The 14,238-nt window shown below is 40.7% G+C and overlaps 1 protein-coding gene across 3 annotated transcripts in view; it reads right to left on the bottom strand.

Annotated features, from left to right (window-relative positions):
* Nucleotides 1–14,238, bottom strand: part of MMP16 (matrix metallopeptidase 16) — a 188,700-nt gene that overhangs the window by 90,168 nt on the left and 84,294 nt on the right. For 2 of the 3 annotated variants that reach the window (XM_081013433.1, XM_081013435.1), the window contains 2 exons: nt 8,221–8,235; nt 3,186–3,308 (listed from right to left, as the gene is read on the bottom strand). In XM_081013433.1, coding sequence (XP_080869559.1) covers nt 3,186–3,308; nt 8,221–8,235 — 138 coding nt within the window. The remainder of the gene's footprint in view (nt 1–3,185; nt 3,309–8,220; nt 8,236–14,238) is intronic. The other variant, XM_081013434.1, reaches the window with a different exon arrangement.

Raw genomic sequence — 14,238 nt, 5'->3', positions numbered from 1 at the left:
TTAGGGACTTCACTCCGGATTTGTGTAGGGTTTACTCCTTAGCTTTTTCTTCTCCTTAAGATATCCTGCAAGGCAGTGGAGGTTTTGGATCAGAGTTTTCCTTCTCAACTTGACGAGCCCCATCAGCCTTCTTCCCTCTTCACCACAAGCAGAAACTGCCTCCTTGACCATTGGACCCACTATTAGTCTCATGTGCTCAATCCAATAGTTATTTTATTATGAACTAATTAAATTAAACCTCCGCATTTAGACAGTATGCCTCTGAATAACAGTTAATAGGGCACCTGCATGCCTTATTTATGGGTTCCTTGGAAAGCTCTGACTGGCCACTCTGGGAAACAGGACCTGCGACTGAATGAAGCCTTGCCATTGCCCAGCAGGGTCCTTATCTTCTTAACAGACCCCACCTTACAGAAGCCTGCTTCACACTTTGAGAACTGCTACTGAATTCTCAACATAGTTCTTTGAATTATTGATCACACCCATTAAGAAAGCAATTTCGTACGAAGTAAACTCAAGATACTGGGGGGAAATCTTGCTGCCTGGAATACACGACACAGAGAAGAAACAACTAAACACAATATAGGCAATGGAGTGAGGTGAAAACAAAAGATGGTCCAAGAGGGTGTGCAGTTAATCACATTCATTCATTATCTGGGAGAAAAGGGATAGCTAGCAAGTGAGTTTTCCAATTTTTCTGACTATACGTAACAGCTCAAGATGCAGACATCTAAAGCAGACAGCGAGCTCTGTAGCACTTTGTCTCAAAACAAGGTGACTGGCAATAGAATGGGAAATGAAATCCAATGTGGGTAAGCGCATAGTGGGAAGAAACCCTAACTTGACTCAGGGAATATAAATCATCAGAATCAGTGTCCCTAAAAGGGAAGGGGGAGAGACTGCTAAAATAAGGGAGGAGAGGAAACAGCTTATTTAAGATTATACCCTGATTTATTCTGGAAGCTTAGGATGAGTAACATCACATTATGATATTAGCATAAAACATTATTCCAGTGCCCTTCTTTTCTTAACTGAGCTACGTTACAAGATTGTACAGGATTTCTCAGAAGAATACACAAGAAGGACTTTGCATGTTTGAAATTTAATATATAAATACAAATGAGTATTGCTCAAGCAAAAAAAAAAAAAAAAAAAAAACCCACTTCCTAATCATGTTCAAAGAAAATCCAAACATTTCAGGCAAAGATGTTCTAGGACTATCTCTTCTGCAAGCAAGCTTCATAATAGCCCATCTTAAAAATGTAAGGGTTTTTTTTTTTAATATGCCAATGAAAATATACAAAAAATGAGCAATAGCATGAATAGGTAAAGGTAAAGGGACCCCTGACCATTAGGTCCAGTCGTGACCGACTCTGGGGTTGCGGTGCTCATCTTGCTTTATTGGCCAAGGGAGCTAGCGTACAGCTTCTGGCTCATGTGGCCAGCATGATTAAGCCGCTTCTGGCAAACCAGAGCAGCGCACGGAAACGCCGTTTACCTTCCCGCCGGAGCAGTACCTATTTATCTACTTGCACTTTGACGTGCTTTCGAACTGCTAGGTTGGCAGGAGCAGGGACCGAGCAATGGGAGCTCACCCCGTCACAGGGATTGGAACTGCCGACTTTCTGATTGGCAAGTCCTAGGCTCTGTGGTTTAACCCACAGCGCCACCCACAATAGGGTCCCATTATTTATACTCCTCATCAGACTAGAACAAGGAAATGCCCTATGAAATTAGGATGAAATTAAGCAAATTGTTTTTGACACTAAAAATTCATTGATCTTTGGAATCATTGGAATTTATACCAAAGTAATGCTTTATACCAAAGTAAGGCCCTCAGTCCATCTAGATGGGCTTTGTTTATACTGCAGATCTCCAGGGCTTGAGGCCTACCTGGAGACGCCAGGGATTGAACCCAAGACCTTTTGCCTGCAAATCATGTTCTCTGTTCACTAAGCTATAGTCTTTCCTCTATGGAACCTGCTCTCCTGGGAAGCTACTAAATGTAATAATATAACTCAGTTCAAAAGAGTACTAGACAAATCAATAAAATCAATCAATAATGATGAGCAAAGAAGTTCAAAGGATTCACATTCTCATAGTGATGAAAGATCTAAGTACCCTAAATTTCTGGAACTTGTAACAGTGACAGCGCTCACCCATTCTTTGGTTGAAATCTACCTCTGTCACACCAGCCTTAAACATGGATGGTCGTAGCAAACTTTAAATAAGTTACCCTGGCTAGATATAAAGGTCACAGTATATATTTCCCCTAATGGACCAGCCTCCACTGTAGAACAAAGGTGGAGCCTGTGGGTATTCTGCAAGCTTAGACAGAGTCAATCCCTTGAGCCACTACATTCAACAGGCCTCCTAGCTACACTGGCTCTTTGTTTGCATCTTTAAATGTGCTTCTGCCTCTGATTCTGGGCTGCTCTCTGCCGCAGCCTCTTCCTGCTCACTAAACCCTGTTGCTTCTTCAGCTTCCAATACCTCCTCCTCCCAGTCTGCTCCCTTTTTTCCATTTGACCAGTGTCCCACCACCAATCCCCCGGCTCTGAGCCTTCTTCCCTTGGGGGTACCCCCAGAGGACCACCAGCTGCTGTCCCCCACCATTCTTCTGCATCCAGCCAGTCCATGACGCATGTTCTAAAAGTGTTAAGAGAATTACACCTACACACACACACACACAAAAATACTTCTATAAAGGCATGAAAATGCTTCATCAGCCACTTGCCAGTTTTTAATCAATCTAATTCCACTTTGGCATAGACCTGAACACCCCCAAATCCAGAAAGCACTCCCCGCTCCCCATGACGTGGTGAGCATATTTAGATGAGTAGACCCCACTTTTGTTCTTCCTGAGCAACTTCCCCAGAAAAGTTGCCAAGCCTGTTGAAAGATGTTCATAGTGGTTTAAAGGGAGGCAAGAGGTTAATTTGATAGTGAGAGCTTCAAAAGAACACTTTATATAATCACGGACCATTTGGACTCCAGAAAATCATTCATTGCTTCTGCAGCTCATGAGCATTTTCTCCCAAGACATGCAAATCAATATTTTCAAGCTGCATACCAACATCATTGTCTTTGACAAATCATATCTCAGTAATAGAGCTGCATTTATTTATTTATTTGCAATGCTAAAGCACTTACAAGGGAAAGGGTCACGGCTCTGCTTTCATTACCTGTAAGTGATATGTTTGTGTTGCCACTTCTGTCCTGTTAATGCGTATCGCTTTCGACGAATATTAAATCTGGAGTTGCCTCGTGTCTGATCAGGCACACCGCAACGAGGCTTCTTCATCCAGCTTTAAACAAATAAGGAGACAAAGGAAGAGATCAGTGGCACACAGTGGCAATAACTTCTTAATGCAGCTGACAACCGCTAGCTCATTTCATTAATAAACAGCTATTCTCTCTCTCCACCCTTCTAAGATACGACTCCCACCCACCACCCACTTCCACATCTATTTCCTGACTGGCATTTCTAAACCGCACATCCCATTAGAATACCCATACAGGGAGACAGAAAGGGGCAAGCAAGCAGATTGGTAGGTGGGATTGCTACCTGTTCATGATTTGCATGGATCCTTCGTATTCAGGAGCCCTGTGCAAATTAAGTAGGAAATCAACAATGGATGGTGCTTTGTGAACTGGGCTCTGATTATGGCTACCTTCGGTTTCTTTTATTTCAAAAAAAAAGTGCCTGGAGGGAGGGAGAAGGCAGCTCCTTGAGAGAGCAGAGAGCAACAGCAAGAATGATTTATATGTAAAACCTGCTATTAATGGAAGCTGCGGAACCATGGAAGCTGGCTCCCTCCACCCCCAATCAGTCTAGTTTAGTGTGATCTGACTGGCAGGAGCTCTCATGGTTTCTGACAGGTCCTTTCCAGCCCTACCTGAAGATGCCCAGGATTGAACATGGGATTGAGCATGCAAAGCATGCATTGTACCACTGAGCTTCAGCTCTCTCTCTCTCTCTCTAACCCATATTATAGAAATATAATGCACATTGGAGGAATGAGTAAATGCCCCCTATCTCATTTGCTTATTGTGCCACAGGATGGCTTTGCCGGACATTTCAATCTACCTGCCCTCTGGTTTAACTTGCTGAATTTCTAAAATAGCAAAAGCACCTTTTGCTACACTGATCTCTCTCTCCTCACCCCCCCCCCCACCCCATGCATATCAGGGCATTGATTGAATCTTCACATGATGTGCACAGTATAAGCAGAGCTCTTGATACAATCCTTTTTGCATTGTGTTCTCATGAGTCAATGCACTCATGTGCATCGGCAACATGCAGGGGCGGGTGATGTAAATTACAGTAAGTGTGCAGTGGAATGAACAAAAATCAAAAGATAGGACACATGACAGGTAACTTTGACAATCAAGTCATTTGGAAACCCCATAACTGGAGAGAGATTCAGACAGGAGAATTTCATAAGCATTCCTAATATATTGTGTTCCTTACTCTGAAAACTAAAATTGCTGTGTAAGATAATAACACATTACTATTACTATTACTATTACTATTACTATTAGGTCTGTGACTGGTCCTAATGGTCAGGGGTCCCTTTACCTTTTAAGATAATAAAGGTCTATAACAACCATTAGGCTGGGTTGAATACCACCATTATTAGAAACTCACAATTATACCTAATCACAAGGACAATGCCCTAATGTTGCATTCCTTTTGAGTCACTGAAACAGTGAATAGCTGAGCTGCTTGTATTTTGCCATGTAACACAAGGAAGCTGCTCTCACTTTCCAAGGTTCACTAATAACTACAGGAGCATTTACAGGCAAATAAAATGCAATTGATTCAAAAAGTAATTTCACAGTTTGGATATAATCCAATACAGAATTAGGACATAGAATTGATTTCCCTTGCCTGAAATTAGCTGAAATTGGTGCAGGATTGTGGCCTTTGTGTTCAGATGTCTCTCTCTTTTTCAAGTCATTTTTTAAAAATCTGAACCAGCTTCGTTTCATTTCATCTCTAGCCCAAAAACACAGAGGGATTGTTTGGTCTCAGGCTCTGACATAATTGAGCTTCTCATTAGTTTCTTTCCACTAAGAGCAAACAGCCTTAATTAGCAAAATACAGTTTCTCGGTGGAACAAGGGCACAACAACTTCCTGGGCAAAATCCCCTGCATTAATTGGGTGCAAACTCTGTGGGAAAGACCAAAAGATAACCACCTCCACCCACATGGCCACATTCTTCACCTTCAGCCTTCACTTGCATCAAAGGATCAGGCAACGATAAAGTAGCTCCCATGCTGCAGAATGCGCATGGCAGTAGCAATTCAGGGTTGATCAAAACTGAAATAGATCAAAAGTGAGCAGGGAGAATAGGTGTTTGACTTCCAAGGAAAAAGCTAATGAATATTAGATAAATATTAGACTTTCTCTGGAAGTCAGCCAAGCAAGTCAGTCTGAGGGTTTTTATTGTTGTTGCCCTTTGGGCATACATAAAGGCTCCCTTTCTTGATCCACCTGCATTCAGCTCAATCCAATATACAAAAATTGGTCTAGGAAACACTAAGATATTGTTAAGCCTCTGTAGGCAGGCACTTCCCACCCCCACCTTTCGTAGTACGACATAACGAGGTTAACTGCAATTCCCATCATCCCTGACCAATGGTCTTGCTAGCTAGGGATGATGGGAGTTGTAGTCCAAAAACAGCTGGAGACCAAAGTTTGGGAAACCCTGGCCTAGATTAGGTGGGGTAATCATATAAGGGTGGTAGAGGTACAAAGGATCCTGTTTTAAGGCAGAAGAAAGAGAACCAGGTGGAAAGGATGTTCTTGCCGTTATTTTAAATGTCAAGCAACTATCAATACCCCATATAATCCCTCCACTAGTTGGAGGGATACCTCAGCATTCACTGAGCCTACACTAGGTAGAGGGAGTCTTATTAGCTTACAAGGCAATCTTACATGCAAAGATCACACTTAAATATGATAGCCATCTAAAGGGCTGTCATATGGAGAATGGAGAAAGCTTGTTTTCTCCTGCTCAGGAGGCTAGGACCCAATCCAATGGATTCAAGTTACAAGAAAGGAGATTCTGACTAAACATGATGAAGAACTTTCAGACAGTAAGAGATGTTTGTCAGTGGAATGGTCTCCCTTAGGTGCTGCTGCTGGACTCTCCCTGCCAATTCTTTAATTCTATGAAATATGCTCTGAAAATAGGAGAGATGCATTCCCCCATTTGATAATTTGTGTAAAATGGCCTCAATACAAAGAATGACACAACTAGACCCAGTATGGGCTTTGCGGCCCCAAGTAGCCTCCCCCCCCCCCAAAAAAGTCTGTAGTCTGGCATTCTATACAGGAAGCCACAAAAAGGGTAAGACAGAATAGAGACTGCTTATCACATAAAGCATCTCCTAAATCCATCCGGGCATATAAAAGTTCTTTGGTGCGGACAAGCCCTTCAGTATACGTGAACAAACCCTCAGGATTGCAGCCTGTCATTTCATGAAACTGTCACTGAGTCTGAATAGGTATCCAAAATACAGAGGGAACTATCTTTTCTCTTGTCCAACAGGAGCTTTGAGCTCAATACTAGCAAGAGAGATAAAGAAAAGTCTTTTGGAGTCCTCACAATGGAAACCATGTATGCTTACTCTGATAAGAAGAGGCTTCCAATTTAAAATGAACGCTACTAAGAAACCATTCATGGGCTAAAGAAAACAGATCCTTTCTTTAACAAACAATAGTTAGCAGATTTACAGTAACAGCGATGCAGGGGTTCAGTCAAATTAAATTCAGGAAATATTATTAGTTGTGCATTCTAATTGTTAGTTCCACAAACAGAAAATCTCATGGAGTGGGTTTAGTAAACATTTACTAAATATTTAAATGAAGGATGGAGCTGCTTCTCTGACACAGCAAACATTTATTTCTTTTCTCTTGTTGTATGGCTAATATCTTACATGCTTAAAGAATGTACCAACATAAAAATGCAGGTGTCTTCTAGTGAGGTTGAAGGGAAACCAACTCCTTTTAGGCAAAAGTTCTTTCTCCACCCCACAAATAGACTGAACTAGCTGGGCTGATAAATTCAGAATAAAGACATCACAGAGTTGACCCTGTAAAGTGCATAGACATACGGTGAGGCTCACCACCAGCTATCAAGACAGAGACTCGTGTTGAATCTGAACAAGACCTGCAACTTCTGAACCAAGGACTTATGTCTTGGATAAGTAAAAGGGGAACAACTTTAGCAATTGGCTTCTGCTATCCCCCGCCACACACATACTTGCGTTGTGCAAGAGTCGGCCTTGTGGTACTTACTCAGTTGTGTAACTGCTTCTCACTCCAAAGACCCGACATTTGAAAAATGTTGCTTGATAGCTATCTCCACAATGCTGTTCAAGCACAACTGCCAGAACCTTGCAGACCTTTTGCCTCAAAAGGGAGTGAATTGTAGTGAACTGAAATCTTCTGGACTGAACCTACCTTTTAAGTCCACCAATGTAAATTCCCACATATATTTTGATACCTAATTCTAGGCAAGTACAGTTAACTCTGAACATGTGTGGAGGACACAGCACTACAAAGTGGCTTTGCTTTTAAAATGTTAATGACAGGTCATAACAAGCGCAGCTGGGATATTGCGATCGTTAAGAAAAGACAGCTTAGGTGATGCATTGGATCTGTATAAAACAGGGCTGGGGAACCTGTGGCCCTCCTGGTGAATTGCTGGACTCCAACTCCCATCATCCCTGATCATTGGTCGTGCTGACTGGGGCAGAGGGGACCCGGAGTTGAACAACACAAAAAGGTCCACAGGTTCTCCACCCCTGCTATAAAATCTTAAGGAATTTCCTTCCACTTGCATAGAAAGGTCTCTTTTTCAGATAGCTAAAAAGAGACCATCACGATATATTATTTTGATCAGTGGCTGTGACTGATAGACTAAGGGGTCTTCTGAAGAGTGCATGTATGTACTAATTTGTATTTAAAATAAGACTATATTATGTGTGTTTTATAGATTGTATGCACTATAATTTGTAATAATAAAAGGGGGTGATTTATCTTTAAAAATAAACATAGACATCCATAATCTTTCAGATGGTTTTAGCCTGAACAAATGTAAGGGCAACATGCGGTTCTCATGCATTGATACTATACAGCTATTACACCAATAAGCAGCACTCATACACATTGCAGTAAGCAAATAACAAAAGACAGATGGTCTCACCTTAAGGTGATATCACTACATCAAACGAAAGAGGCAAGGGATAAAGCAAAAACAAGAACTATTATCCTATGTTAGAAATATTCTACATACATTTATTACACATAGAAATAAAATCTGGAACACAGTACAGAATTATTTGAGAAAAAGGTTGTTGTTTTCAAAAAATATTATTTTTGAAGTCATCTGAATCAGAGATCACCCATTGTTTACACTCACCGCAGATGTAATGGAAATACCACTTTCCATTACGGAGATTTAAGGAGATTGAGATTAGGCCACAGGACTGTAGCTACATCCCCTCTCTAAAGTATATTTATTTATAAAAAGCATTTATACACCACCTTTAGGCCCTAATACAATTTACTACATTAAACTCATTAAATTATTTAAACCAGAAAGCATTAAAACAAGCCAATCAACAGGCAGATGGTAATTAAAATAAATCCAAATCTGGGTTGAATTAAATGTTTAATGCATTTGCATTTAAATATACAGGATATGCAAGCACCAATTTAAGCCTCATGTGTGAAAATGACCTTGGACAATGTATTTCAGCGTTTCAGGATGGATAAACATTTTGTAACTTATTCTCCCTCTCATCTTTGCTGTGGCCGAGTGCTACAGTCCAGCCAATAACAGTAAACTACGGTTAAGACTAACTAGGGTTTAACTTAAAAAGGTAAAGGTAAAGGACCCCTGACGGTTAAGTTCAGTTGCAAATGACTCTGGGGTTACAGTGCTCATCTCGCTTTACTAGCCGGGGGAGCCAGCGTTTGTTCGCAGACAGTTTTTCCAGGTCATGTGGTCAGCATGACTAAGCAAAACCAGAGCAGCGCACGGAAACGCCGTTTACCTTCCCGCTGGAGCGGTACCTATTTATCTACTTGCACTCTGACATGCTTTCGAACTGCTAGGTTGGCAGGAGCTGGGACTGAACAATGGGAGCTCACCCCATCACGGGGATTCGAACCGCAACCTTCCGATCAGCAAGCCCTAGGCTCAGTGGTTTAGACCACAGTGCCACCCGTAGGGTTTAACTTAACTGCTGTTAAATCTCCTACCAACTCCTGACTGCATTAAAGGCAAGAAAGGGCTTAATTGCCATGATCCCCTGACCCACTCTCCATCTCTGTTTCTTCCCATCTTCATGGCCAAAATGACAGGCACAAGATGTTTCTATCTGTGACTTTAACTTCCTATATGCACTACAGGGTTGATTCATAAAAAGGGAATCTACTTTTCTCCAGCATACTTCCTGTGAACTAGGTTGTATGTTGCCATGCCCAAGAGTGGGGACGGAGGAAGCTGCTATCTGGACAAGCCCTCTGTGAGCCAAATCAGTGGCAATGTGTGTTGAAAACAATAATGTTTGCTCCCTTAGATATTACAGAGACAGACAAGGGCTGTAAATAATCCAAATGGCCCATTTTCAACCCTAAGCTTCAAAGCCATGGCTGAGAAGAGCTCTCAGGCTTTGTCAAGCATTTGATGGCATTTTTTGCAGAGAATATTCTTCCCGTCGTAAAGGGCTTTGTGCTCAAGGGAGGGATTTAGCACAGTAGACAGAATCCACAGGTAGGCAATCAATATTCAAGTTTCATTCCATATCCTTTCATCTCACTAGAACTATTTATAATCCACAGAACATTTTAACCCAAATTCAATTACCCTTCAGAGTAAAGAATTATCATGTCCTATAGCCTTTGTATGCATTTGCTTCGCTTTCTGTTGCAGTGGTCAAAAGAATCGTCCAAGTCACTGTAACAAATACTTCACTATCATTAGCTTTAAACAAGAGGTATGACTCAATGTATGATGTATGTCGAAGCACAGCTATGGCAAAGAAATATACTGCATGCTGATTTCTGTAACCTAGACACATTCTGTCTAGGACTGTCCTTATTTAATGTAAATGAATTTCACAAACCCTCTCTTTATCCCAAGAACACATTTACATTTGTTAGTAACGTATACATTTTAGTGAACTGCATACTTCCCACTGTTTGTTGCTACTACACTTGTGGATTTCTTTCTTGCATATAATTTGAGCAGTAATTCTCATTTTTTAAAGCATCATTATTATAATCATCATCCCATGTCAATTCCTCCACTTTGTAAGTGAAATCAGGAACTGATGATAATTGCCAACTGAATGCACATAATCACACATGACAAGTTACACATAGGGTTTACTCAGTTTCTCACATAAAAGCAACTTCCATGACATCCAATGTAGAGTTGCTCCATTTTCTATCAAATGCTGCTCCACAGTGAACAGAATTGTAGATGATTTCCAACATCACTTTTCAAAAAGGAAACAAGTCATGGCCAGTTGGCCTGTGAAATAGTTGTGTTTTCTGGTCCATGTTAAATTGTGTGATAACCTTTCCAGAATAAAAAAGTTTTTTAATGTTTGCAATAGACTCACAGGAAATATTTAGGAATACATGAAGGGAATGGTTATGGTAGAACACCTGCTTTGCATGCAGAAGTTCCAGGTTCAATCCCTGGGCGACTTTTCCCATTAATACTGACCCACCTGGCAGTTGTTCCTTGATAGTTTCCATGCTGCCCTACCAATTTTAAAGGTGAAAGGCCATAATCTCCAATGTTCATTATAAACTAGTATCTTTTGATCTTGTGAACTTTGAAGATCACAAAGATAGATAATAATTCTAGACTATCCTTAATTCTATTTGGGATTATCTAGATGCAAAACATCTAAAATATATACTTTCAGGCCTATCCAAGACACATTGTGCTTTGCAAGTCTTCTCCCTCCTGCACACTCAGTCAGAACCTAAAACTACATCAGCAGGAAAAAGAATGCTTAGGAGGACTGAAGCATAACAAATGCTACAACAGCCAAATATCACAAACTAGTATGTGCTGTTTGCACAAATAGAAGCAGAGATGTTTAAGGTTGCATGCTAAATCTTCAGTTCAAAGCATTCTTCCTTGTGTGTTATATTGAAATAGAGCAAGCAGTCTTCCACAGAAACAAAGCTAATTCTGATTTTCCAAATGTTCCTCTTTCAAAGGGAAGACTTTATGAAACCATTATAGAAAGAAATCAAAAGCATTAGGCTGAAGAAATAGGAATAAAGAAAATAAGAAAATTTAAAGAGATAACCTGGCATTTTTCTTGCAAAACATAAAGCTTATTAAAATAATATTTTGCTTTCACATATGTTCCTCTGGCTTTTCCAATCTATATCATTTCCCAGGTTAGTAAGACTGGAATTTCCCCTTGATTTTACTATACTTTAATCTGGTTCTGAATAAGAGGGAGACAGGCTTCTAGTTAAATGAAGTCAGGCAGATACCAGGCAGATTTCAGACAGCAATATCATCCCTAGGCTGAGGGCACCATAAACAGAAACACCAATTAAGTCTGTAACAATTCAGTTTGTTACAGCAAGCTTTCACTGCACTAAACCTGCCTCTCCTACAGGGGGCATGGAAACATCATGTCCAGCTTGTCAAGAATCCTAATGGATGCCTTCCAGCAGGCTTTCACAAATACAGTTTTGCAGAAAAATTGGATCCGATGTGATGTTAATACAAGAACTCTGAGAGGTGACATTGTACAAGTATTTTGAGAGCTGACATTGTTGTACAAGTAGTAGCACTCAAGCTTAAATGTCACCACAGGTGTAACAATAACAACGCCAGTTGCACTAGGGGGTTCATAGTATCTTTTGCAAGTGCAAGATAAACATTGGATTTGGCTGTTGTGCTACAATACGGCTGATAGACCCTAGTGGAATGGCTGTACAGTATTACATGTGGGCTGCCACAATTGGATATCACCCATTGTATTTCATCAGAAAAATACCATGAGAAGTTAACTGATGCTTGATAAATATAGACTTCAGCAGCCCTATAGCCAAGGCACACTGCTCATATGAGCATGTTCCTAAATTGAGGCACACATTTTTAAAATTAACATTGTCTTGATGAAAATGCATACCAGATGGTTGCAAAATGTTATCACTTCTCTTTTCCAGCTTGCTATGAAAAGTTAGGTTTCCATACGTTCCATCACAATATGAGAAGCTGGAGACAACCGAACAATGTGATTTGCATGAAATTATATTGTTTGAGAGCAGAACGGATGCCCTCAGAAGGTGGTGAACTCTCTTTTTTGGAGGTTTTAAAGCAGAGGTTGGATGACTATATGTCAGGGAACTTTAGCTATGACTCCTGCATTGCAGCGGGTTGGAGTCCCAACTCTACAATGCTATGATTACATAAGTGGGGGCCAAGGATCTCAACCTATATCACTTTATAAAAGTTTGGATGGGCTAATTGCCCTAGTTAATTGCCATCCTTTCTCCAGGGCCATTGCTTCTTCTATCCTGGTCTAAATTAAAAGCTATCAAGTGATATTACAAAAGTAGCTTTGAACCAATTCCAATAATACATGTTGTGGGTCTGTCCATTAAAAGGTTTCAGAAGAAACTCCTCTCTATCACTAAGCCTTTGGATTGTGGTGCAAATAAAACTAAAACCTATAAGACTAAGGGATAAATCTAATGCACATCTATTTTCAAGAGTTTATTAGTAGATTTAGTTTTCCTTTAAGCTCTTTTAATTGGCTTGCAGCTCAGCTCAGGAAGTATTTAAGATGATCATCGCAAGTTGCACTAAGCCTGATCAAGAAGATTCTGCTTTTAACTAGAAGATTACCTCTCAAAAAACTTATATTGGCTATCCTAATTGAAAACAACTTGATTTTTTAAGGGGATTTTAGGTGCAAAAATCAGCACTTGGAAAAGCAAACATCTGAGAACTACTGAATACTCAAAGATACGATGAAAGGTAGTAGAGCAAAATTAGTCAACCTGCTGTAGTCATCTAATGCTATCATCACCAAATGATAGATGATAGATAGATAGATAGATAGATAGATAGAGATTGTTGTTGTTTAGTCGTTTAGTCGTGTCCGACTCTTCGTGACCCCATGGACCAGAGCACACCAGGCAGTCCTGTCTTCCACTGCCTCCCACAGTTTGGTCAGACTTGTGTTTGTAGCTTCAAGAACACTGTCCAACCATCTCGTCCTCTGTCGTCCCCTTCTTTTTGTGCCCTCAATCTTTCCCAACATCAGATAGAGATAGATATCACATTTATCGCTGTAAGCAGGGATTCACAGTTTTGATTGCCCTGGTTATCATGGCAAGTGAGATGAAAGGAACTGTAGGCTTCCTCTCCATTCAAAAGTTCTATGCACCTACTGGAAAAAATGCTGTCCCAGTAGTAGGTGGCATGACCTCCCATTGTTGCTGCTGCTTACCAGGGGGGACAGGGGGAAACTTGAGGTTGGTGTGGCACCACTCTACCACCTAGTTTTGCCCACCAGTTAAACTTGGCTTGTTATGTTTGGGGGGAGATAATAACCTAGCTCACTTGCCTTCAAAGGTTCTAAAGCAGAGCTAAAATAGCTCCATGTCCTATTCAAATAGCCGTGCAAAAGGACTGGAGAAGTACGTTCACTCCCGTTTCCTGCTAGCAGGATGAATTCTCCTTTGTAATTCTTTTTGGTGGTTTTAGCTGATGGAATTTTCTTCTCCGCCTCCAACTCACTTAGCAGTTCAGAAAACACACTACTGAAACTGCTGATGCCAATCTCGGATTGGAAAAATCATTTCATTCCACTCGCTCATGCCTTATTGCACTGAAAAGCAATAAAGAGCAGGCCTCATGGGTGCCCTAAGGGAAGGTGAATGGGTCAGAAATACTTGAACTTTAGGAATTTAGAGAATCCAGCAACAGGCATCATCTTAACCATAGACTGAGAAACTACAGGATGCCTTCTAAGAGCTCTAGATTTCAGTAACATATTTCAGATTTAATAGACAGGGGAGAGATTAGAGACAGGGTTCTCTGTTAAGCTAACAGGAATGAGCTTTTTGATAGGAGAACGGATCTTCAACTGCTTGAAACTTTTAAATGCCACATTAGTGGCAGTTTGGGGGAAGCTGTACATTTCACCAAAGGAAAATCACCTATTGC

Source organism: Podarcis pityusensis (assembly GCF_964106645.2).
Source record: "Podarcis pityusensis genome assembly, chromosome: 7".
Lineage (NCBI taxonomy): Eukaryota > Metazoa > Chordata > Lepidosauria > Squamata > Lacertidae > Podarcis > Podarcis pityusensis.
Note: the sequence above shows the minus strand (reverse complement) of the source record. Positions and strands in the feature narration are given on the sequence as shown.